At 44.0% G+C, this 27,630-nt stretch overlaps 1 protein-coding gene across 1 annotated transcript in view; it reads left to right on the top strand.

The window, feature by feature from the left end:
- The window catches only part of LOC110494079 (receptor-type tyrosine-protein phosphatase gamma), a 272,591-nt gene that overhangs the window by 223,981 nt on the left and 20,980 nt on the right, over positions 1–27,630 (top strand). Inside the window, exons 7-14 of the mRNA XM_036950121.1 lie at positions 518–675; positions 4,971–5,169; positions 11,426–11,610; positions 13,493–13,601; positions 13,783–13,832; positions 14,025–14,793; positions 17,542–17,680; positions 23,176–23,267. Coding sequence (XP_036806016.1) covers positions 518–675; positions 4,971–5,169; positions 11,426–11,610; positions 13,493–13,601; positions 13,783–13,832; positions 14,025–14,793; positions 17,542–17,680; positions 23,176–23,267 — 1,701 coding nt within the window. The remainder of the gene's footprint in view (positions 1–517; positions 676–4,970; positions 5,170–11,425; positions 11,611–13,492; positions 13,602–13,782; positions 13,833–14,024; positions 14,794–17,541; positions 17,681–23,175; positions 23,268–27,630) is intronic.

Below are 27,630 nucleotides of genomic sequence, written 5' to 3'. Positions count from 1 at the left end.
GATGGATGGATAACTATTTTTTAAATATATTTTTTTACACATGTTGACCTCCGGACCTTGGTGAAGAATGAATGTGTTATTTCATATTTTTGATGTCTTCACTATCTACAATGTAGAAAATAGTCAAAATACAGAAAAACCCTGGAATGAGTAGATGTGTCCAAACCTTTGATTGGTACTGTATGTCAGCTGTTGATAAACACAGAACTTTCTACCTCGTTTAAAATGAAATACTAGACATGTGGGGTAAATAAATCCACCATATTGTAAACATGTGGTGATTGAAAAAGGCGTAAAGATACAATATAATGTATGTTTTCTATTTAATTATGTGGGAATAATTATGCCTGCACTTTGTTTACATTGTGTGGGTCGCTGAGTGTGTACTGTATATTGGCTGTGGGTATGGCTGTGTTTGAATGTGTTTCTCTGTGTTGATGTGCAAGAGAAGGATGCAGAGTTAGTGTGTCTTTCTCTGTGTAAATATGTGTTTATGTGTTCTCTCTCCACCCTCCAGAGAAGGAGACATTCCTGAGTTCCTTCGTCCTGAGGGATCTGCTACCGTCATCTTTGGGGAGTTACTACCGCTACACAGGCTCTCTCACCATCCCGCCCTGCAGCAAGGTGGTCGAGTGGATCGTCTTATCCAGACCCGTTTTCCTCTCCCACTCACAGGTCAGTTACACATGCACAGACACACACACACACACTATCATCCCACTTTCTATATACCCACCTACTTCTCCCCTATTCCCCTTCTCCCCTTCCTCCTCCTCCTTCTCTTTCTCTGTGTATCAAACATTATAGTTCGGGTAGCAGGTAATGGACTATAATAACATATATTTATGGCAACAGATATTTATGTAACTTTCAAAATTCTTTGTTAGTTTACAATTGGACAATTTATGCTCCCCACATATGAAAACTGCTGGAAAGCCCCGATTGCAATATTGTAATTTTTATGACTCACACGGTGGATGAACATATTGCCTGTAGCCTACTGTACATGGTGGAGGAACATATTGCCTGTAACCTACTGTACATGGTGGAGGAACTTATTGCCTGTAGCCTACTGTACATGGTGGAGGAACTTATTGCCTGTAACCTACTGTACATGGTGGAGGAACTTATTGCCTGTAACCTACTGTACATGGTGGAGGAACTTATTGCCTGTAGCCTACTGTACATGGTGGAGGAACTTATTGCCTGTAGCCTACTGTACATGGTGGAGGAACTTATTGCCTGTAACCTACTGTACATGGTGGAGGAACATATTGCCTGTAGCCTACTGTACATGGTGGAGGAACTTATTGCCTGTAGCCTACTGTACATGGTGGAGGAACTTATTGCCTGTAACCTACTGTACAATGTGGAGGAACGTATTGCCTGTAGCCTACTGTACATGGTGGATGAACATATTGCCTGTAGCCTACTGTACAATGTGGAGGAACATATTGCCTGTAGCCTACTGTACATGGTGGAGGAACATATTGCCTGTAGCCTACTGTACATGGTGGATGAACATATTGCCTGTAGCCTACTGTACAATGTAGAGGAACATATTGCTTGTAGCCTACTGTACAATGTGGAGGAACTTATTGCCTGTAACCTACTGTACAATGTGGAGGAACATATCGCCTGTAGCCTACTGTACATGGTGGATGAACATATTGCCTGTAGCCTACTGTACATGGTGGAGGAACATATTGCCTGTAGCCTACTGTACATGGTGGATGAACATATTGCCTGTAGCCTACTGTACAATGTGGAGGAACATATCGCCTGTAGCCTACTGTACATGGTGGAGGAACATATTGCCTGGAGCCTACGGTATATGGTGGAGGAACACATTGCCTGTAGCCTACTGTACAATGTGGATGAAGATATTGCCTGTAGCCTACTGTACAATGTGGATGAACATATTGCCTGTAGCCTACTGTACAGTCATGGCCAAAAGTTTTGAGAATGATGCAAATATAAATTTTCACAAAGTCTGCTGCCTCAGTTTGTATGATGGCAATTTGCATATACTCCAGAATGTTATGAAGAGTGATCAGATGAATTACAATTAATTGATAAGTCCCTCTTTGCCATGCAAATGAACTGAATCACAAAAAAAACATTTCCATTGCATTTCAGCCCTGCCACAAAAGACCCAGCTGACATCATGTCAGTGATTCTCTCGTTAACACAGGTGTGAGTGTTGACGAGGACAAGGCTGGAGATCACTCTGTCATGCTGATTGAGTTTGAATAACAGACTGGGAGCTTCAAAAGGAGGGTGGTGCTTGGAATCATTGTTCTTCCTCTGTCATCCATGGTTACCTGCAAGAAAACACGTGCCGTCATCATTGCTTTGCACAAAAAGGGCTTCACAGGCAAGGATATTGCTGCCAGTAAGATTGCACCTAAATCAACCATTTATTGGCTCATCAAGAACTTCAAGGAGAGTGGTTCAATTGTTGTGAAGAAGGCTTCAGGGCGCCCACGAAAGTCCAGCAAGCGCCAGGACCGTCTCCTAAAGTTGATTCAGCTGCGGGATCAGGGCACCACCAGTACAGAGCTTGCTCAGGAATGGCAGCAGGCAGGTGTGAGTGCATCTGCACGCACAGTGAGGCAAATACTTTTGGAGGATGACCTGGTGTCAAGAAGGGCAGCAAAGAAGCCACTTCTCTCCAGGAAAAACATCAGGGACAGACTGATATTCTGCAAAAGGTACAGGGATTGGACTGCTGAGGATTGGGGTAAAGTCATTTTCTCCGATGAATCCCCTTTCCGATTGTTTGGGGCATCCGGCAAAAAGCTTGTCCGGAGAAGACAAGGTGAGCGCTACCATCAGTCCTCTGTCATGCGGTAAAGCATCCTGGGACCATTCATGTGTGGGGTTGCTTCTCAGCCAAGGGAGTGGGCTCTCACAATGTTGACTAAGAACACAGCCATGAATAAAGAATGGTACCAACACATCCTTCGAGAGCAACTTCTCCCAACCATCCAGGAACAGTTTGGTGACGAACAATGACTTTTCCAGCATGATGGAGCACCTTGCCATAAGGCAAAAGTGATAACTAAGTGGCTCGGGGAACAAAACATCAATATTTTGGGTCCATGGCCAGGAAACTCCCCAGACCTTAATCCCATTGAGAACTTGTGGTCAATCCTCAAGAGGCAGGTGAACAAACTAAAACCCACAAATTCTGACGAACTCCAAGCATTGATTATGCAGGAATGGGCTGCCATCAGTCAGGGTGTGGCCCAGAAGTTAATTGACAGCATGCCAGGGCGGATTGCAGAGGTGTTGAAAAAGAAGGGTCAACACTGCAAATATTGACTCTTTGCATCAACTTCATGTAATTGTCAATAAAAGCCCTTGACACTTATAAAATGCTTTTAATTATACTTCAGTATTCCATAGAAACATCTGACAAAAATATCTAAAGACACTGAAGCAGCAGACTTTGTGAAAAGTAATATTTGTGTCATTCTCAAAACTTTTGGCCACGAATGTACAATGTGGAGGAACATATTGCCTGTAGCCTACTGTACAATGTGGAGGAACATATTGCCTGTAGCCTACTGTACAGTGTGGAGGAACATATTGCCTGCAGCCTACTGTACAATGTGGAGGAACAGATTGCCTGTAGCCTACTGTACAATGTGGAGGAACATATTGCCTGTAGCCTACTGTACAATGTGGAGGAACATATTGCCTGTAGCCTACTGTACAATGTGGAGGAACATATCGCCTGTAGCCTAGGATTTAGGATATGTTATCGACATATGGCATTACACAAACAAAATCTAGCTCTCTTATTTTGCCAGATCGAAAGAAATAGCCACAAATTCATTCAGATACGGAGGAAGACAATAGCTAGCTACAGCAAGCTAACGTTAGCAGCTGCCTCTTCAACAAGAAGCAACTGTGACAACATTGATTTTAAGATTAAAAAAATATATATACTTCTCCGTTGAGCAAAATCCTCAATCCACCCCTCCAAAGAAAGCATGGCTCTTGGGCTCCCCCCCTCCCCAAAATGCCACCACATCCATGATCAGATCTACACTGAAGTGTTGCATTTCAGTTTGGCCCGCATAGAAAAATCCACCGGAACCTGGCCAAATTACCATAAAGCACAGACCCCACAAACATCTTGAAAACCTTCTCTATACAGTAACCTCCGTCGCAGCCCAAACGACTCTTTCCCATAGGCTTGTACTATCTATAGCAGGCTATCCCAAACTCTGTCCTCGGGCCCCCTCTGGGTGCACGTTTAGTTTTTTGCCCTACACAGCTGATTCAAATAATCTAATCTTGACGATGGGTTGATTATTTGAATCAGCTGTGTAGTGCTAGGGCAAGAACCAAAACTTGCACCCAGGGTGGTGCAGGCTTTTAAATCCCCTCTGACACCAGGTTGACTATTACGCACCAAACCAGGGCTGTTTAATGTCTTTGTACTGTATGTCCAACACTTTGTTATACACACATGTATTGACATATCCACATATTATTTCCTCGAGTGTACAGTACATATTTGAAGAGCTCCGGACAAGATATGTCCATAAACTTGCAGCAGGAGGACAAATCCTTTGTTCTGTATTGGTTAGGGGGATGGAAAGTATTGACTGTGTTCTGCGATGTTTTATGGCATTCACAGATGGTCTCTTATGAATCTGTAATTCATTTTTCTGTGTGTCTATGATTCCAGCCGATCTTTAATGTGTAGTCATTACTGCACTCTGTAGGAAATCAGTCAAAGCGATCCATGTCAGCAAATTCAGCCCATTGAAATGTTCCACACTCCTCGGGCCAGTTGAGCGGAACAGCAGCCCGTTCATGTCCTTTACTTCAGGGACACCCCTTCCACCCAACACACACGCAAACACACATAAACACACGCGCGCAACCACCCCTGCTCATGCCTTACCGAAGACTATATCTCTCTCTCTTGCTCCCTCTCTCTCTGTGTCTAGCTGGAGGCGTTCTACTCCATCTTCACCACGGAGCAGCAGGACCATGTGAAGTCGGTAGAATACCTGAGAAACAACTACAGACCCCTTCAGGACCTGGACAACCGGGAGGTGTTGAAGTCTGCCGTTAAAGATGCCTGGCAGAGGGACCAGACCGACAACCTGGGACTGGGTACAGATGGCACCACGGACGCATCCAGAGGTACCACACTACACAGTCTCTTCTAGTCAGTCAGTCAGTGAGTCAGAGACGCCTGATTGACAGCCTGGGGACGGACACCCACTGCACTACGGACTCATCCGGAGGGACCACACTACATCTGATCTGACCTTACGCTGACTCTCACTCTGTCACTCAGTCCCTTTCCATACATGTATTAACTCATACTCACTCACTCATACAGACTTTCAGTTATGTATTGCCTTTCTCTCTCTTTTTTTCTCTCTTTATTTTCCATCACAAACGTTGTGAGTTGAGGCGCCGCTAAAACCGCTTGAGTCCGTCCATCCAGAAAGGCTCCTGCCTCTTTAAACGTGGGCTCTCTCTTTGTTTTGAGTGTGGCTCGGTGAGAGAATTGATCAGGTGCGCTTGTGATGAAGTGGGAGCTAGCGCTGTAATGGGCTGCAGCAGTATTCATCATTAATATGCACACTAAAAATAAAGCCATACATATTAAGTTGTGAAATTGCTTTTGTGGCAATTATGTCAGTTGAGGGGATGGGTGGAACAAGTCCTGGACCAACAAACGTCTCTCTCTCTCTCTCTCTCTCTCTCTCTCTCTCTCTCTCTCTCTCTCTCTCTCTCTCTCTCTCTCTCTTTATATTATTAATGTATCTCTCATTTCTCTCTCCTCCCTCACACTCTCCCTCATTTCTATCTTGTTTTCTCTCCCTTCTCTTCCTCTCATCTTTCTATCGCCATTTTCTCCTCCATTTGTCCCATTTTCTCTCTCCTCACTCTCATAAGACGACTCTGAACACAGGGTTTAGTATGAGGGAGCTCTCCTCTGCGTTTAACTCCTCTCCTCCTCTCCTTTCTTCCTCTCTTCTCTCCTCTCCTCTGCTCTGAATGTGGAGAGATGTGTGTCTGTGCCCTCTTTTCTGGCTTGCGGATTATACGGTGAATGATGATTATGGTGGTGATGAGGGTCATAATGCCCTCAACTGGTGAATGACATGTGTAGTGTCGAGCTCTCGAAGCAGTAACCGAGGACTTCCATTAGGCATCAGTCACAGTGTGTTTCTCAACCTAACCATCTCTTTTTCATCCTCCCCACCTCTACTCGCTATGCCTTCTCCTTCCCTTCTCTTTCCCTTCATGCCTCTCTCTCTCTCTCTCACCCCCCTCACACCCCATCTCAATTTCATATATTATACATCATATGTTCCCAGTGATTTAGAAAGTTTGCTTACAAAATAGTTGCGACATTTACCTGCTATGGTGCTTTTCCATTAAACTGCATTTCCATTGGTCTGATAAAACCAGCTGGACATAATGGCGTCACACCTAAAAAAAAACTAAAAAAACAATAACTTAGGCAAATTGACAGCATCCTGTATGGCTGCTCCCACTTATCTGTTTCATATCTCAGGAAGCCTGCAAAAGCCAGCACGGATAGAATACAAGAAGTGACTAATATTTTCCATATTCTAATGATATCATCACGGACCGTGCCACGGTGAAACATGCACTCCTGTAGACCTGAAATAATTGTATGGTGAAACTTCCACCCAGCCATACTATGGCCTACAGCACCACCTTGAGGTTATGTATAGTACTGCTCAAGGATTCCTTCATACACAGGAAATGGCAATGGTTATAGAATAGACAGCTTGCCTTACCATCAGTGTAATAGTGGCTCCCCTTGAGTGATTCTGAATGTGTGTACTACTTCCTTTGAATCTGTATTTATGCCTCTATTGGTTTCACTGTTGCAGCCATTGAAAACCAAGCCTTGTTTTATCCAACTTGTACCGCTCAGAAAATGTGTCATGATGTTCAATTTCTCATGTAAACAAAGTGATATGGTTGTATTGCAGCCAGATAAGTAGTTATGGCTCTTGTGGCTTGGGAAGCCTCCTCATGAAAAGGAAAAGATGAATGAGGAGGCTGTCTATAGATGTGTGTTGTCCTCCTCCAGTCTACAGCCACGGGTCTCTCCATCCATCTCTTTATTCCTCCACCCATCCATCTCTCCATTCCTCCATCTCTCCATGGCTCCAACCTATCTATCTATCTATCTATCTATCTATCTATCTATCTATCTATCTATCTATCTATCTATCTATCTATCTATCTATCTATCTATCTATCTATACCCCTCCATCTCACTATCCCTCCTTCTTCCATCCCTCCTTCTTCCATCCCTCCTCCTTCCATCCCTCCATCCAGTACCCCAGAGACTGGTTGGTTGGACTATGCCAGAGCCCTGTGTGTTAAGGCCTGGGGCTAGTGTCTTTATAAGCTTATGTGTTATTTCAGTCTGTTTGAAGCAACTCCTCAGGAAACCAACAGCTGGATGAGTCAGCAGTCAGACAGTAATAAAATATTGAGCTACTCCTCAGGCTGCCTGCCTGCAACCCACGCACGCAACACACACACGCATGCATACAAACGCATGCACACAAACACACACACAACCCTAACCATGAACCTAACCACTAACCCATTTCCTTAACCCTAATTAGAACCCTAACTCTAATTGTAACCCTAAACCTAGCCCTTAAGGTTAAAATAGCAGTGGTGTAAAGTACTTAAGTAAAAATACTTTAAAGTACTACATAAGTCGTTTTTTTGGTGTATCTGTACTTTACTTTACCATTTATATTTTTGACATCTTTTTATTTTTATTTCACTACATTCCTAAAGAAAATAATGTACTTTCTACTCCATACATTTTCTCTGACACCCAAAAGTACTTTGTTACATTTTGAAGGATTAGCAGGACAGGAACATTTTTCAATTCACACATCCGTACTGGTCATCCCTACTGCATCTGATCTGTTGGATTCACTAAACACAAATGCTTTGTTTGTAAATTACAGGTGTGTTCGTCAATTCAATATGGCGCTCCGAGAATTCGTGAATTCAGAGCGTTGTCAGATTTTTCATTCGTATCGCTCTCGGAGCGTTCAGAGCGCACACTGGATGCTCTGGCCAAGGAGTAGGGTTGATTCAAGCGTTCTGACCTGACAACAGTAGTCAAGCACCGAAGCTATCATTGGCTAACTTGCTAGCTACTTCCAGACACAAATGAGGGAACACCTCACTCTGACCGTTTTACTCTGAGTTGGTTATTTTCAATTTCATGTTATCCAGACTGTAACTGTGCTGCTGACAACAATTTAATTACACTTTTTTGCAGATGTTTACTGACACCGGCCGTATTCAAGGAGTGTTGAGTGTTGATAAATTAATCTGTTATTCTGCCCTCTGGCACACTCAGACGAGAGGGCTCTGAAATCGGAGTATATAGACAGAGCGAATTTACGAACGCACCCTATGTCTGAGTGTTGGAGTGTGCCCCTGGCTATCCATAAATTTAAAAACAAGAAAATTGTGCCATCTGGTTTGCTTAATATAATGAATTTGAAATGATTCTACTTTTACTTTTGATACTAAAGTATATTTTTCCAATTACATTTACTTTTGATACTTAAGTATATTTAAAACCATATACTTTTAGACTTTTACTCAAGAAGTATTTTAATGGGTGACTTTCACTTGTACTTTTTCCACCACTGTCCTTTGTCCTCATGGGGATGTGGGAAATTCCATGTTTTACTATCCTTGTGGGGCCTTTTTGGGATTTTAGGTCCCGATAAAGAGATAAAAACCACACACACACACACACACACACACACACACACACACACACACACACACACACACACACACACACACACACACACACACACACACACCGCTTGCCAGCATCAGCTCGGACTGCTATGATGTGAACACAGCCAGCAGTCCGCCGCTCCGAGCAAGGCCTTCTATTTTTACCTGTTTGTTTGTCGGTGTCACCATTGCTTCATTTGTAAGAAAAACAAGCCCCGCAAGGCTCGCTCTCTCTCTCTCTCCCTCCCCTCTTCTTTTATCTCTCTCAATTCTATCTTCTTATATATATATCTCTCCCTCCCCTCTTCTTTTATCTCTCTCTCTCCCCTCTTCTTTTATCTCTCTCTCTTCTATCCTCTTCTTATATATATATCTCTCTCTCCCCTCTTCTTACATCTCTCTCTCTCCCCTCTTCTTTTATCTCTCTCTCTTCTATCCACTTCTTATATATATACAGTGCCTTGCGAAAGTATTCGGCCCCCTTGAACTTTGCAACCTTTTGCCACATTTCAGGCTTCAAACATAAAGATATAAAACTGTATTTTTTTGTGAAGAATCAACAACAAGTGGGACACAATCATGAAGTGGAACGACATTTATTGGATATTTCAAACTATTTTAACAAATCAAAAACTGAAAAATTGGGCGTGCAAAATTATTCAGCCCCTTAAGTTAATACTTTGTAGCGCCACCTTTAGCTGCGATTACAGCTGTAAGTCGCTTGGGGTATGTCTCTATCAGTTTTGCACATCGAGAGACTGAAATTTTTTCCCATTCCTCCTTGCAAAACAGCTCGAGCTCAGTGAGGTTGGATGGAGAGCATTTGTGAACAGCAGTTTTCAGTTCTTTCCACAGATTCTCGATTGGATTCAGGTCTGGACATTGACTTGGCCATTCTAACACCTGGATATGTTTATTTTTGAACCATTCCATTGTAGATTTTGCTTTATGTTTTGGATCATTGTCTTGTTGGAAGACAAATCTCCGTCCCAGTCTCAGGTCTTTTGCAGACTCCATCAGGTTTTCTTCCAGAATGGTCCTGTATTTGGCTCCATCCATCTTCCCATCAATTTTAACCATCTTCCCTGTCCCTGCTGAAGAAAAGCAGGCCCAAACCATGATGCTGCCACCACCATGTTTGACAGTGGGGATGGTGTGTTCAGCTGTGTTGCTTTTACGCCAAACATAACGTTTTGCATTGTTGCCAAAAAGTTCAATTTTGGTTTCATCTGACCAGAGCACCTTCTTCCACATGTTTGGTGTGTCTCCCAGGTGGCTTGTGGAAAACTTTAAACTACACTTTTTATGGATATCTTTAAGAAATGGCTTTCTTCTTGCCACTCTTCCATAAAGGCCAGATTTGTGCAATATACGACTTATTGTTGTCCTATGGACAGAGTCTCTCACCTCAGCTGTAGATCTCTGCAGTTCATCCAGAGTGATCATGGGCCTCTTGGCTGCATCTCTGATCAGTCTTCTCCTTGTATGAGCTGAAAGTTTAGAGGAACGGCCAGGTCTTGGTAGATTTGCAGTGGTCTGATACTCCTTCCATTTCAATATTATCGCTTGCACAGTGCTCCTTGGGATGTTTAAAGCTTGGGAAATCTCTTTGTATCCAAATCCGGCTTTAAACTTCTTCACACCAGTATCTCGGACCTGCCTGGTGTGTTCCTTGTTCTTCATGATGCTCTCTGCGCTTTTAACGGACCTCTGAGACTATCACAGTGCAGGTGCATTCATACAGAGACTTGATTACACACAGGTGGATTGTATTTATCATCATTAGTCATTTAGGTCAACATTGGATCATTCAGAGATCCTCACTGAACTTCTGGAGAGAGTTTGCTGCACTGAAAGTAAAGGGGCTGAATAATTTTGCACGCCCAATTTTTCAGTTTTTGATTTGTTAAACAAGTTTGAAATATCCAATAAATGTCGTTCCACTTCATGATTGTGCCCCACTTGTTGTTGATTCTTCACAAAAAAATACAGTTTTATATCTTTATGTTTGAAGCCTGAAATGTGGCAAAAGTTCGCAAAGTTCAAGGGGGCCGAATACTTTCGCAAGGCACTGTATAAATCTCTCTCTCCCCTCTTCTTATCTCTCTCTCTCTCTCCCCACTTCTTTTATCTGTCTCTCTCTCTTCTATCCTCTTCTTATATATCCCTCTCTCTCCACTCTTCTTTTATCTCTCTCTCTCTCTCTCTCTCTCTCTCTCTCTCTCTCTCTCTCCCCTCTTCTTATATCTCTCTCTCTCTCTCTCCCCCCTCTTCTTCTCTCTCTCTCTCTCTCTCTCTCTCCCCTCTTCTTATATCTCTCTCTCTCTCTCTCCCCTCTTCATATCTCTCTCTCCACTCTTCATATCTCTCTCTCCCTCTCTCCCCTCTTCTTATATGTCTCTCTCTCTCCCCTCTTCTTATATGTCTCTCTCCCCTCTTCATATCTCTCTCTCCCTCTCTCCCCTCTTCTTATATCTCTCTCTTCTATTCTCTTCCACCCAGGGTGGTTTTTATGTGACTTATGACTCATTTGCTTACCTACCTATCTCCTCTCTCCTCTCTCAATCCATCCCTCTCCTCATTCTTCCCCCCTCCATCCCTCTCCCTTCCTCACCAGTCTGTAGCAGTGCCCCGGTCAACATGAAGATCCAGCCGCTGAATGGCACTGCCCTGGTGGTGAGCTGGCAGCGCCCGCTAGTGGTTTACCACCCGCCTATCACCAGCTTCATGGTCTCCTACAGCTGGGTGAAGAGTGATGTGGCCTACGAGAAGACCTTCACCAAGACTGGGGACCAGAACATGGTGAGACACAGATAGACAACACTGTTGCAGTTTACAAGAAAACAAGAGTTTTCCCCCTGTAAGAAACTATTCAGCTGCCATACTCAGGACCAGGAGTTTTCACTAATCTTGTGATCTGACCAGGAGCAACTCCGTGTCCAAGTTATACCCCATAGTTAGGTCCTGGTCAGTTCAGGTCGACCACAAAAAAACGAGTGCGTCTGTCAGTCTGTCACAGTCACCTAGAAATAGACACTCCAAGCCTGTCTCACACACACTGCACTGATGACTCCCACTGTGATGTGTCTGTTGGTGGGCTCAGCTCCCTCCAGTGTCAGTGAGAGGTGAGAGTCTGATACGGTGACTATAATCTGTGAACTGGGTGAAGTCATGTTTTTTATATTTAAAGACATCATGGCAGTCTGCTTGTTGATATATTTCCTGCCCTCACATTAGTTACTTGGATGTGTTGATTATTTAGACGTGCCAAATGGAGACTAAAGCGCCCAACTCTGATGTCTTTCATCCTCTAAAAATACATTTTGAGATGAGGCCAGACAGAGGAGGCTTTGAACGATCATTTCATTTAAATAAACATACACAGCAGGAGAGACGCTGTCTGAAGAGAGACGATGCAGAGACATTTCCTTGACATCAATCTCTCTTTGGCTACACTCAATCACCACCATCTCTCTCTCTCTCTCTCTTCCTTTGCCAAGTCCCTCCTTCTCCTCCCTCTCGTCAGCCCCCTCTTTCTATTCTCTGCCCACTTCATTTTCATTTTTATTTTCAATCTCCGTACCCGGACCCCCTTATCAGGGTCACATCAGGGACCCGCATGCTTCCTGCAATCACAATTGAATCAATTGAAAACCACTCAAGCCCTTAGTTTCACTTCCCCCTTCTCTCATCTCCCCTTCGGCCAATGCAATAACCTTCCATTCTGGAGACCATCTCGAATAGAATTAACTTTAACCAGAATGGCTTCTGCTGCATCAGACAGTGAGGGATCGGTACGTTTCAGTTTCAGGCTTTTATTAGTCGTATGTGCGGGAAACGCATGGTATACATCGTCCAACGAAGTGCTTCCTTCTCCACAACGCAACAACATTAAGAAATAATAGAAGGTAAGAATACGTACATAAAGTAAATAAGTATAAATAAGTAAATAAGTATAATACAGGAAGGCACAATTTATTGTCCAATTTTTACATGTGTATTGGGGAAAGGGGGTCAAGTATATAAACTGAGCGGTATAATTAGAGTCTGGTAGCAGCGGTTGTGATGTGTGTGTGTGTAGCATGAATGTGTGTGTGTGTGTGTGTGTGTGTGTGTGTGTGCGCGCGCGTGTGCAAGCGTGCACGTGCGCATGAGTGCATGTGTGCTAAGGTTCAGAGAATCAGAGCAGGTGGTCAGTCCCGTTCAAGTGTTCAGCAGTCTAAAGGCTTGTGGATAGAAACTGTCTCTGAGCCTGTTGGTATCAGACCTCATGCTCCGATACCGTCTGCTCGACTGTAAGGTTGTGAACAGCTTGTGGCTGGGGTGTGGGTTCCTTGATGATGCTGTTTCGAGTAGATGTCCTTGATGGTTGGGAGCACGGTCCCAGTGAGGTACTGGGCCGTCTTCACCACCCGCTGGAGGGCCTTGCGGTCTTAAGGACACAGTGAGGGGTACGTGAAGACACAAAGAGGGGTAGGGGTTAGGTGAGGATAAAGTAGATGCCATAGATCCCTAACATGGCTGTGAGCTGCCGGTATTGACACTCACGGACTGTAAATCATTTGTGAATTGTTTCCTTAGGCCTTTGATGTACTGTAGTGTGGCTAGCCCATATCTACAGGTCTCAGTGGCAGTCTGTCTTCTTGACTCTCGCTCTCTCTCTCTCGCTGTGATCAATTTACAGAAGGCGGTGATAACCCACGTGTCTCCAGACATCCTGTATCTGTTCAGAGTCCAGGCGGTGTGCCAGAGAGACCTACGCAGTGACTTCAGCCAGACACTGCTCTTCAGAGGTAATCACACCACACACCATACCACAGCGTATACAGTACAGCCCTATGAATGGAGTCACATAATCCTAACCTCCAAATAATCTTGACCTTCAAAATGAATAGAGTTACTTTAATACTAACAGCAGACACTTGTCTTTGTTTCAAATGCATGTCTAACGTTTTCCTCTGTTTGCTATTCCAGCTAACACCACCAGGATATTTGAGGGAACACGGATAGTGAAAACTGGAATGGTGAGGGAAGTGGACATCATTTGTGTTGTCCAGACGATGGCGACATAGTCATTTATTTTGTGATGTGCCAGCATGATTTGATATGATGTGATACTGACTATCTCTCTCTCTCGCTCTCTCACTCTCTGTCTCCCTCTCTCTCTGTGTGTCTCTGTCTCTCACACTCTCTGTGTCTCTTCCTCCCTCCCCCAGCCCACTGTCTCCCCGGCCTCCTCGGCAGACATGGCTCCCATAAGCTCCGGATCCTCTACCTGGACCTCCTCTGGCCTCCCCTTCTCCTTCGTCTCTATGGCTACAGGGGGCATGGGCCCCTCGTCCAGCGGCAGTCAGGCCACGGTAGCATCGGTGGTAACCAGCACCCTTCTGGCCGGCCTGGGCTTCAGCGGAGGGGTCATCTCCTCCCTGCCTGGCTCTCTCTGGCCCACCCAGGCCCCTGCAGCCAGCCCTGGGTCTAAACCCGGCCCGGGTCCCAGCCGCCAGCCTGCCCAGCCCCAGGCCTCCACCGAGCCCCCCACAGCCCCTCAGGGTGGTTCTGACACGGACACCCCCACAGAGGAGAAGGAGGCGGGGGTGGACAGGGAGAACGAGGCGGAGGAGGGAGAGGGAGAGGAGGATGAAGGGGAAGACGACAGGAGGAGGAAGAAGAATAACAAGACAACGCCTGATGAGGTGGAGATGCATCTAAATGACACTGTGGTCAAAGAGCCCATTTCCGCCCTCACCCCCACAGCCACAGCCAAAGAGAAAGGACAGGGGCAGGGAGAGCCTGTTGCTAACAGCACCACAGTGCCAATAAGTGGAGGAGAGGACCAACTGGTCAGAGTGGACAGTAACACAGGGCCCACTGTGGAGCCAAAGAATGACACAGAAGAGAGAGAGATACAGATTCCCCAGAGCCCAACACGCTCCCCAAAGACTAGCGGGGAAGAGAAGAGCCTTTGGCCTTTCTCTGTCCACACTGGTGAGTAGAACTCTCTGTATAGCCCAATCTTTGGAACAAGGGGCAGATTTAAGCAATAAGACCCAAGGGGGAGTGGTATATGGCCAATATACCACTGCTAAGGGCAGTTATTTGCACGATGCAAAGCAGAGTGCCTGGAATACAGCTCTTAGCCGTGGTATATTGAAAATATATCACCAACCCCTGAGGTGACTTATTGCTATTATAAACTGGTTACCAATGTAATTAGAGCAGTAAAAAGACATGTTTTGTCATACCCATGCTATACGGTCTGATATACCATGGCTGTCAGCCAATCAGCATTCAGAGCTCGAACCACCAAGTTTATAATCCTCTTTTTAGCACTTGAGATATTCTTCACCATATTTAGACCTGTATAATGTCATTTTAGTTTTCTGGATCCCACTTCTCCCTTCTGCAGCTTGTCATATTAAACTGTCTGTGTTATTATAGATGTGCATATCAACAGTAAATATGAGACAGGCAGGGGCACATTTGAAACATTAGCCTTGGAATCAGCTCCTGCTTCAGTATGTGGCAATGCTACATTATAGCCAGAGATAAATAGCTCAATTTCTGAGTGCTACCATAATACCACCTAGAGAGCCCTAGAGAAAGTAATGGAACTATTCTACAGCCTGAGGGGCCATTACCTAGCCTGGGGGCCATTAGTTTGGGACATTCTCTGAGGCATATTTTAGGAACAAACTGCCTGCTTGCCTGACTTCCTGCCAGGGAGAAAACAGAGAACGTAGTAACCAGAGTATTTGTTTTATGAATAACAATGTGTTTGTGGATGCTCCATCATCCATTTCCTTATTCCTTCTGAATTAACGGATCCATTTAGTTGAGTCGTGCCCCCGGCCTGAGGGTAAACCTAGTCACTTACCCTCCTGATGAGTCCGACTCACTCAAATTGTCTGTAAATGTATAAATATAGATTATATATTTTTTAAAGTAGAGCTGAACTCATTTTTTGTTCTCAAGTGGAACTGGTTGTTTGATGGCTGAGGTATCCCGGAGTGGCCCAAATAGTCGGAATAATCTCAGGTGGATTTGTGTTTTTGTGTGAAAGTGTTTGTTTTGTTTTGTGTGTTATAGTGTTATTTATGTATTGAATTGGCATGTGTGTTAAAGCTAAAATCCTTAATTGCTACAACCATTTTTGGACTTAATTATGATTTTGGGATTTAACGATATATATATATATATATGTACCCATTGATTCTTGAAGAATATAATTTATAAATACGAGTTATTATTAAAAAAATGTTTTACTTTAAAACAGTCACAAAGATGAATGGCTGTATTGGGAGAAAACTGAGGATGGATCAACAACATTATAGTTACTCCACAATACTAACCTAAATGAAAAGAAGGAAGCCTCTAAAGAATACAAAATATTCCAAAACTCGGATCCTGTTTGCAAAAAGGCGCTAAAGTAAAACTGCAAAAAATGTGTCAAAGAAATGTACTTTATGTCCTGAATACCAAGTGTTATGTTTGGGGCAAATCCAACACAACACACCACTGAATACCACTCTTCATATTTTCAAGCATGGTGGTGGCTGCATTATGTTACGGGTATGCTTCTCAGTGGTAATTTTTTCGGATAAAAAAACCCGGAATAGAGCTAAACACAGGCAAAATCCTAGAGGAAAACCTGTTTCAGTCTGCTTCCCAACAGGTACTGGGAGACAAATTCACCTTTCATCAGAACAATAACCTTAAACACAAGGCCAAATATACACAGGAGTTACTTACCAAGATTCGAGAGCCATGCGTCCTCCAAAACACGGCCCTGCCAAGCCGCACTGCTTCTTCCTTGCTTAACCCGGAAGCCATCCGCACCAATGTGTCGGAGGAAATACCGTACAGCTGGCGATCGAGGTCAGCTTGCAGGTGCCCGGCCCGCCGCAATGGAGTCACTAGAGCGAGATGGGACAAGGAAATCCTGGCCAGCCAAACCCTCCCATGGCCCGGACGACTTAGACTGCTGTGTCACTCGGGAGGCCCATGCGCACCCATAACTACCAGGGCCAAGCACACACCGCATGAAACCAAACCACAAAACATAAATAAGAAACGCAAAACATCCCAGCCTCATCCCTGAATGGAGGACCTAAAACATTTTAGTTTACATTTGTGTATATACAATTATTCCAACACTCATCAATTCCCCTTCAGACAGCCACAGATTAACCCATCTTTCCCAATAAATCATCATTCTGCCATTTCCTCTCGCAATACACCCCTCCGTTCTCCCTTGGTGTCTCACTAGGGACTTGAACCTCCCTACCTGCAACATTTCTGCTGGAATGTCCTCCAAAATAAACATTTTTACCGAAGAGCACAAGGATTTTTCCTATTGACTGACATGTGGTCCTTCAAATACCTCATGAGTTTAGTTCTGTCATACCCCAACAGAACCCACAATATATGCTTGATGTACTCCAATGTTTGTCACCAAGGTAAGTGTAAACAAACACCCTCTAGCCTCAAAACATGGTAAAAACTATCATGTTGATATCATGGATGGTCAGTCCTTGCACCCATTGCTATGTCTAAGTATTTGAGAGTTATATTCTCCAGGCCAATCCCACAGCTTTTTACCAAAACAGAGGCGGGGTGTCCACTTTGTTTTTGTTTCGATTAAGGATTCAAGCTTTAAAGTGTTTTGTATGTAAATGTGTTGAAGTGTTTTGTTTGTAAGTCTCCATCTCCATCCCTCCACCACCACCCCTCCAGACAGGACCAGTGTGTCCAACATGACCCGCAGCCCTCACCCCGGGGTGGGCAGGATGGAGTGGATCCTCCCCCTGGTGGTGGTCTCTGCGCTCACTCTGCTCTGCCTCATCATGCTACTGGCTGTCCTGGTCTACTGGAGGTAAGATATTATATTATTACTGTGTGTGTGTGTGTGTGGGTGGGTGGGTGGGTGGGTGGGTGGGTGGGTGGGTGGTAGTGTCTCTCTTAACCAACCTTGCTTAATGAACTCAGAAAAACTGTGCCTTTAACATTTGTCTGGTTTGCCACTATAAGACAATGAAAGCCTTCTCAGGGCAGAAGATTGAGTTGCACCATGTTGTCCTCCACTCCAAGTGATCAGGGGTCCCTTTTATCTCCTCATCCCCACTGCTCTGCTCAGTCACAGCTGTCAATTAATTCCTCTACAACTCTGTCACAGAAACAGATAGCCCTCCTCTCTCTCCTTTACCTAATCACACTGGCCCCGGGGCCTAGTGGTCCTCACAGACACGCACTCCTGTTCGGAGTGGGGTGACCTGTCCTCTTGCGCACCGGGGACATCTACTTTCCTGGGCGCGTGCGCATCCGCACGCTTCTGGCCACCGGGAACCTACTTGGTGGAGGATGACTGCTTTTTTTTGGCAGCCCTCCCTCTCATCCTCCCTTTCTCCTCCCTCTATTCCTCATACCTCTCTCCTCCCCCTTCCCTATCACGCTCATCTCTGCAGGGGGGCCAGCCCACAGGGGCCATGGTGCCGGGAGGGGGCCCAGCTGTGTGTTCATCTGCAGTGTGATGCCAACCACACGCACACACACACACACACCACTTTCTTTCTCAACCCCAGTAATTACACAGGACAGGCTAACGACTGGCTACACGTGCTGCCTACTTCAGCCTAATACACTATACAGCACAATGGATCATTACTTGAGCTCCGTGTATTATGCTTGATTTATTTATACACCCGCTCTGCCTTGAGCTTCCATCATAGGCGCAAAAGCTTGGCCGGATTTTATGATTTTTTTTAACGATGGAAATGTAAGGTTGATGTGCTTTCTGAGTTCAATGTGTAACTATGGCTTCCTCTCACTGGTACTGGTGATGCCATTGTGAGAGTGCGTGAGAGAGCGAGCCAATGATGTGAATGTTGGAATGAGGAAAATAGAGGATGATCAGCTCCATGGAATAGTAATTAATACATCTGTGAGTGAGTGATAGATCTAGTGAATGAGTGCCGGGGTGGTATGTGATGGGAGAGGGAGAGTAGCAGGGGGAGTGTGTGGGATGTGACAGTGAAAGTCTGTCTGTCTCCTTCTCTGGGCTGTGGTGGTGACGAGAGCTGACACCTCCCAGACAATGGCTTTCTCCCCTGAGGGAACAGGATCTGATGAAAGACCAGCTCGACCCGTTCACTCTCTCCTTCCTCTCCTCTCATCCCTTTCACTCCCCCATCCCTGCTCTGTCAGAAGGGAAGGAGACCATGCAATGGAGGAGATTGAAATAGATTTTTCAGAACACTATAGCTATTCATAATTGGCGAAATGCCTACATGGTCGTCATTAGCTCAGCATCACTTTATATCTCTTTTTACTACAGCGAATATGATGTGATCACTGATTAGATTACATTTATTTCACCTCAACACTCGATTTGATGTTCGTATTCGTCTTTGTGATCTAAGTTGTGTGTCAAAAGACAGTATTTGCTATTAAAGGGGAGGGCTCCATCTGTTTGGCTTGAGGATATGGTCATAGTTGGAGGGATCTCACAGATGTTTCACAGAGGTTTAACGGGGTAAACAATACATCTATATTTAACTCCGGGAGGGGAGAGTGATTCTCAGTAACCACTCAGAGTCAGGGGTTGCTAGGGAAAGAGGTGGACCAGGCTGTTTAGACTGGCGGATAATTTAGTCCAATGAAAAGGACTCATCCTTCTACCATGACTTCCTTCCATCCTACTCTATCTATTTTTGAATGGGGGCCCTCTTCCTCATGTATTGGAAGCGTTGAGAGTCCAGTGAGACAGTCTTCTAGTTCTATCCCTCCCTCCCTCGTTCCATCCATCCCCCTTTCTATCTCTCTGGTGGGGTTCCCCCCTCCCCCGGTGTAAGGCGAGGTGGTATTGAGAGGCTGGTTAGTTAGCTCGCCACACCACACATTCCCCCTCAGGGAGTAATTGGCCAGGGGGGCAGGGATTGAAGGGGACAAGGGTATGACGCAAGCTAGGGGAGACCCTCCCCTCATTTATTCAGTCTCTCTCTCTTTCTCTCTTTCTTTCCCTCTCAATTCAACTCTCTCTCTGTCTTTCTCTCCCACTCACTCACTCACACTCACTTTCTCTCCCTCTCTCTCTTCCTCGCTCCCTTCCTCTCTCCTTCTGCAAATGCCATTAGGCCACACTCCTGTTTTCTTTTCCTGCTCTCTCTCGACCAGAATGACCAGCATCTGCTCTCTCCTCTGCATCAAGTACCGGTAGGTAGGGGAACGTCAGTAGACAAACTGGTAGGGGAACGTCAGTAGACAAACTGGTAGGGGAATGTCAGTAGACAAACTGGTAGGGGAACGTCAGTAAACAAACTGGTAGGAGGAATTGACTTGATTCTGTGTGAGTGCAGGTGAAGGCTCTGTGAGGTTAGAGAGGGACTTCTACTACTACTGCAGCACTCCTTTTCTCCTTGCTGTCTGTCTTCCCCTCTCTCTCAAGCTGCTAGACAGAATATGTTGGGTGACATTTGAAAAAAAATGCAAGCTTCAGAGAAATACTTTAGAACAACTTCTCAAGGCTAGCGACTGGCTAGTCATTGAGGGATCGTGCTTGTGTGTACATGTTGGAGGCAGAGAGGCTGCCAGGGCTGTATATAGTCCTGCTGTATTTAGTCTCTGCTGTGCCTTGCCTGTCGTCCGGCAGTGTGACTCAGGGGCCAGGGCTAAATGTAGCATGGTGTTTGTCCCGGGGTCAGTGTTGTTGCTTACCTGTTCCTAATGGTCAGCTCACTGTGTGTCTTTACAGGAGGTAGTTTGCGTGCGTGTGTACTTTTCCCCCTGTAATAGCAGGGTGTTGTTGTGTCTGGTGGTTGTCATCTACTGAGTCATAATTGTGTGACATCAGCAGGTTTGTATTTAGGGCTGGTTCTAACCACTCTGGGGCTTTCAGGTGTAGTTTATCTGCCAGCTCTGTCGGTGTAATAATATTCAGGGCAGTTCCACATTTTTACAAAACACATTTACTTGAAGAACAGTGCAGATGCTAAGTTTGGTAACAGACTGAAGGCACAAACAGCACAAACCGTCATTCTTTTACCAAACTTTGCATCTGCACTGTTCTTCAAGTAAATGTGTTTTGTAAAAATGTCCATGGAAATTGTTCAAAAGTAGTCCTTGGTGTGTTTAACTTTTCAATCATTGGTTTTTGCTTGACATAAAAAATCGGAGTCTCAGCGTCACTCTGTTCTCATGAAACTGCCCTCAATATAATTACACCATACATGTGTTTTTGTCAAATGTTAAGTGGACATTGTTAAAAGTGGTCACTGTCCATAGTTTGATTAACTTTGTATGGTTTGATTTAACTTTGCAATGATTGGTCAGCTTGCAGGCGCTCAGCCCACCACAAGGAGTCGCTAGAGCACGATGGGACAAGGAAATCCCGGCCAGGCCAAACCCTCCCCTAACACGGACGACGCTGGGCCAATTGTGCACCGCCTCATGGGTCTCCCGGTCACATCTGGCTGTTACACAGCCTGGGATCGAACCTGGGGCTGTAGTGACGCCTCAAGCACTGCAATGCTTGAGTGCCTTAGACCACTGCGCCACTCGGGAGCTGAATGAAGATGTTTTAACCTGTCATTGACGGAGTGTTAACTCTCTCTGTGCTGTTTTGTGTTAGATAACTCACAGGGGTAAAAACAGGTTGTAATTATGTAATTACAATGAGAACTGTGTAAGGGACGGACCAAGCAGTCAACGAGAGACATCTGAGTTGGGTGCAATGCAATTATTAGGCGGTTTATTTTCCTAAACTTGATGTGGTTTACAAAGTAAGATAAATCTAAAACCATTTTGCACAAAAAGAGAACTATAAGGTCTGTAAATAAATAAAAATAAAACTTAAATGTAAAAACAGATCTACAAAGCAGAACAGAGTATGCAACTCAAATGAAGGGTTAACTGAAGCCATAATGGTATGCTGCATTCATAACCAAGTGGGAAGATGGTAATTACCAGTTGTGAAGTCGGAAATATCAGTATTCACATGCTTTGAACTTGTTGAGAAATGTAGATTGGCTAATGGCCAACAAGCTGGGTCAACCATAAACAAAAAATACAGCTATTGTGTTTGTAAACAAACTATAATGTTCAGAAACCATATTAATAGATTGCTTTTTATAAATAATGTCAGAGGTCCACATGTGGGAGAAGTCCGGGTTAGGGGAGGGTTTGGTCGGCCGGGATGTCCTTGTCCCATTACGCTCTAGCGACTCCTGTGGCGGACAGGGCGCATGCATGCTGACATGGTCGCCAGGTGTGCGACTGGCTTCTGGGTAAAGCAGGCATTGTGTCAAGAAGCATTGTGACTTGGCTGGGTCGTGTTTCGGAGGATGCACGGCGCTCAACCTTTGCTTCTCCCGAGTCTGTACGGGAGTTGCAGCGATGGGACAAGACTGTAACTGACAAGACTCGGGAGATACGAAGGTCGAGAGCCATGCGTCCTCCGAAACACAACCATGCCAAGCCGCACTGCTTCTTGACTCATTGTTCGCTTAACCCGGAAGCCAGCCTCACCAATCTGTCGGACAAAACACCGTCCAGCTGGCAACCAAAGTCAGCTTGCAGGCAACTGGCCCGCTACAAGGAGTCGCTAGAGCGGAAATTAACAAGGAAATCCCGGCCGGCCAAATCCTCCCCTAACCCGGATGATGCTGGGCCAATTGTGCGCCGCCGCAGTCACGGTCGGCTGTGACAAGACTGGCATCAAACCCGGATCTGTAGTGACACCTCAAACACTGTGATGCAGTGCCTCAGTCCGCTGTGCCACTCGGGAGGCCCACAATGATTAGTTTTTGTTTGACATACATTTTAAAGTAAAAAAATACTAATAAAGTCTGTGTCACTCTGTTACCATGGAATTGCACTTCACCACTCTGCTGTTTTAACCTGTCATGGATGGGGTGTCAACTCTCTCTAAGCTGTTTTGTGTTAGCTAGCTCACAGTGGTCAAAACGGGTTACAACGATCCATTTCCCCTCTGCTGGACAGAGGTGGTATCACCCAACCCCCACCCCATTTAAAGATAATAGGACATGGCAATTAGCGACATGCCCTCTAACAAGTACACCTGGCCACCATGCTGCAGACAAGGCACCAAAAAGAGTGCTGCAATTACTATTAGTATATGCAACAATTTAATAAAGTTATGTTTGTGAAGTTAGAAATCAAAATCACATGGTCATTTTTTGTTTGGACACAAAATGTTTGGTGCAAATGAATGTTAAATTGCGAAGGATGAGGATATTTAGCTGTGGCCTCTTTCGATGTGGTACTGATGGTACTCGGCATCATGTTCCTCTCTTCAGTGGTGTACTAATGTTTATGTTGGGTTAACTATTTCCTCTCCTCTGTGTCTGTCTACAGGAGGTTTTTCCAGACAGCTCACTTCTATGTGGAGGACAGTAGTTCTCCCAGGGTGGTGGCCAATGAGAACATCCCCGTCATCCCCATCCCAGGTGAGACATAACACAACCTAACACACCCTCAACTGGAATACACCCTGGGTGTACACCCTGAGTTTAATTCGCGTCAGCGTTTTGCTACGTTGCGCGACATTTTGTACTACACGTTTCCCCAAAACAGTGCCCACCGTTTTTTCAAAAGCATTTGAGGTATGTTTGCTCCATTTTGGTGGGTTTGGCAAGGTGTGGCCTGATCAATATTGGTGTGACCATTTGAAATACCACACCATACGATATTCGCCCTTGGGGCCACCATAGTCACAACATTTTTCAATTGGCCGTTCAGTAAATTACAGTTTCTGTTTAATTTAACATAGCACACAGTTCTGAACATGCACCCCTTTCTTAACACACCCTCTAGCCTGAGGGCCAAATTCAATCAAACCTTTATGCAGTGTTGTTGTTTACAAACTATTGCCCACCCTCTCCACACACACCTTATTCTGGAAGTATCTACCTGGTAGAAAATGTAAGGTTTTTGTAGAACCTACAACCATTTGGTGACTATACTGAACAAAAGTAAAAACGCAACATGCAACAATTTCAAAGATTTTACTGAGTTGTAGTTCATATGAGGAAATCAGTCATTTGAAATAAAAAATGTAAGCCCTAATCTATGGATTTCACATGACGGAGAATACAGATATGCATCTGTTGGTCACAGATACCTTAAAAAAAATGGGCCTCAGGATCTCGTCATGGTATTTCTGTGCATTCAATTTGCCATCGATAAAATTATATTGTGTATTCGTTGTCCGTAGTTTATGCCTACCCATACCGTAACCCCACCGCCACCATGGGACACTCTGTTCACAACGCTAACATCGGCAAACTGGCCGCCCACACGACACCATACACATGGTCTGCAGATGTGAGGCTGGTTGGACGTACTGACAAATTCCCTAAAACAATGTTGGAGGCAGCTTATGGTAGAGAAATTAACATTAAATTCTTTGGTAACAGCTCTGGTGGACATTCCTGCAGTCAACATGCCAATTGAACACTCCCTCAAAACTTGAGACATCTGTAGCATTGTGTTGTGTGACAAAACTGCACATTTTAGAGTGGCCTTTTATTGTCCCCAGCACAATGTGCACCTGTGTAATGATCATGCTGTTGAATCAGCTTCTTCATATGCCATACCTGTCAGATGGATGGATTATCTTGGCAAAAGATAAATGCTCACTGACAGTGATGTAAACACATTTGTGCACAACCTTTGAGAGAAATAAACTTTTTGTGAGTATAGAACATTTCTGGGATTTTTTATTTCAGATCATGAAACGTAGGACCAACACTTTACATGTTGCGTTTATATTTTGGTTCAGTGTAGATTGTACATGAAGTACAATTGGTGGGACTTGCTTTAACTATTTAAAAGTATTTTTGTGGTAGTAGTTTAAAAAACATTTTTTACTTTACTATTTAAAGCAAAGCAGTTACATATAGGCAAAATGAAATGTAGTAAAATAATTGGTCTGATTCACTTCGATAGACTACTTTATCAATCTTATTAGTTTGGATTGTGGGGCAGTTGGATCAGAAAAATGTCGAAGCTACAATTCCTGCGTGTAAAAACTAAAAGAAGAAACATATAGGACAAAGCCATCTTCTGTCAGAAGATGGAAATAAAAAGCAGGATCATGTGGACAACACTCTTAGGAAAGCAAAGCAATTCTGAATCATTCATGCTGTGGGTTTCAGATAAATAGATACACAACATACTTTTGTAAAACGTACAGTATAAATGAAGTTTGATTTTAGTTGAATGATGATCGAATAATTTAGAACTTATTATGCTTGTATTTGGGGAGAGAAATATGATTATGCATCTAGTAAGGGCAGATCTTTAAACATATTTTTGTGGTAGTTGAAGAAGTATGTAGAATAGGTTTGTATGTAGACCTATTGACAGCTAACTGTAGTTCTATCTAATAAATCAACTCTTTAGGGATAACAGTGGTCACTGAAGAGTACATTGGTCTGTTTGCTAGCTTGTTTTAAAGAATGTATGGTTTTAAAATACCTTCTAGTAGCATTAGTAATGGTGGTGTCTGGTTATAGTTGAAATACTAGGTAGATTAAAAGTTAGGATAGCCTGGTTGTGGTCAGTAGGTTTGGTCAGTAGTTTTAGTAAGTAGTTGTGTGGTTCAGTATTTGTGGTCAATAGTTGTGGTCAGTAGTTGTGTTCTGTTGTGGTCCGTAGTTTTGTGGTTGTGTTTACTAGTTGTGTGGTTGTGGTCAGTAGTTATAGTCAATAGTTGTGGTCAGTTGTTGTGTTCTGTTGTGGAAGTTAGTATAGCCTGGTTGTGGTGAGTAGGTGTGGTCAGTAGTTTTGGTTCAGTAGTTGTGTGGTTCAATAGTTGTGGTCAATAGTTGTAGTCAGTAGTTGTGTAGTTTTGTGGTTGTGGTCATTAGCTGTGGTCAGTAGTTTTGGTAAGTAGGTGTGTGGTTGTGGTCAGTAGTTTTGTGGTTGTGGTCAGTAATTGCGTGGTTCAGTATTTGTGGTCTGTAGTTGAGTTGTGGGGTCAGTAGTTGTGTAGTTGTGGTAAGTAGTTGTGTGGTTGTGGCCAATAGTTGGGTGGTTGAGTAGTTGTGTGGTCAATAGTTATGTGGTTGTGGTCAGAGTCTAAACTACAGTTGTTGCGTGTGAAAACTGAATGAAGTGCGATGAGAAGTTATCGAGCAAAATATGAAGCAAGTGAGCGGAGACTGCTTCGCTCTATCCAATCAGGGCAGCAGGATTAATGTACAGTCCGCCCTTTTATTTGCAGACAGGCAAACTAGCCAGTTGAGTTATTTAAAGCACCGGTCATGATCTTGAGGAGGAGGATGAAGCTAGTGAGCATTAGAAATCTACTCTGTATCATTTCAGGTCGTCCCGACTGAGTAAGCATTAGAAATGTTAGTGCTAGCTGTTCGGTCCGAAACAGATTCACAAATCATGGGAATTTTTTGCTCTTCGAGGCACGTGTTGCTAGGTAAAACTTGCCTTGGCAGGCCTGCTCCCTCCGTGGCTAAAGCCAGTGTGAGAAACATGCTAACAAATGTTTATGCTATGAAACTAAATAAATACTCCACACTGACCCACACCACTTATTTGCTAGATTCATTATAGTGTTGATGGACAAAGCAAAGAAAGTGCACTTCAAAATGTGATGTAGTTTTATTTGAATTTGCAGCTGTTGGTAAGAAATTAATTTGCTAGCTTCTGACATGACTTAATGCTTCTATAATGACAGTTGATGGGTTACTTAAACATCTCTATCTATTGATTGGTAGAAGCTACTCCTAATGTGTTTTCAGATTTGAAAAATAGAGAAGAAGAGATTTCATACACTGAGTTTTTGTCTGACTTGTTGGGGGAGTGGTCAAAAAAGCAGTTATTTGATAAAAGTTGGGGAAAATGCTGATTTTAATAGCAGAGAAGGAGACGAAGATGTCATACCATAGAACGTTTTGTCTAACTTGTTGGGAAAGTGTCAATTTTTTGGGGAGAAAGGCAAAGTGGTCAAAGTAGCTGATTTGTGTCAGAAGTTGCATTTACAGTGGAAAGTTGGAAGTGATGATGTCACAATGGGACCTTTAGAATGTTGAGGAAATCCCATGAAAGTGGATGGAGGACAAAAGTACACAAAAATGTATAACTTACAATGTTCTGATATGTTGTATACTTTTTATCTAAGCACACTGGTTCTGACCAGTCTACACGTTTTAAAGTTTGAAAGGCATTTATTTTTGCTTCGCAAGTCCCACCTAACTATTTAGGAGTCTAAATGCTGTGAGACTATGTTCGTCCTGGTTCTCCATCCCTCTCTATATTATTCCTGAAAATGATTCACTGTTCTCTCTATCTGTCTCGTGTACATTGTTGCATCTTTGAAGCTGAGCCGTTCCATGTGGTTAAGTCTTGTTGAGACAAGTTATTCAATATCTGTTCTCTGCTCAGATTTAACATCTCTGATCCCTCTGGACAAGTGTAGACTAGACTGAGCATTTCATCTGAATGATCAATAACCATATGTAAGGAAGTCAACGGAGAGGAAGAACAAAGTCATCTGACTGGAAAACTAGCTCTGATATGCTCCCATGTGGTCTCATCATGGTGGATTTGATCATTTAGACTCACTAATTCAGTGAAAACTAGTGTCAATGTTTTTTAAATTATTTTTTTTATTTAACCTTTATTTTGACAGGGAGTCATTCTGAGACCAAAGACTATGTTTCAGATGAGCCCTTGTAATTTCAAAAATATACATATGTTACAAAAGCAAAACAGATATACAAAACACAATCAAAGAAAACAAACTTCAGTAAAAATGCCATCAATCAGCTGTCTGAATATCCCTAGAGGCAC

This window comes from Oncorhynchus mykiss, chromosome 17 (genome assembly GCF_013265735.2).
Source record: "Oncorhynchus mykiss isolate Arlee chromosome 17, USDA_OmykA_1.1, whole genome shotgun sequence".
Lineage (NCBI taxonomy): Eukaryota > Metazoa > Chordata > Actinopteri > Salmoniformes > Salmonidae > Oncorhynchus > Oncorhynchus mykiss.
Note: the sequence above shows the minus strand (reverse complement) of the source record. Positions and strands in the feature narration are given on the sequence as shown.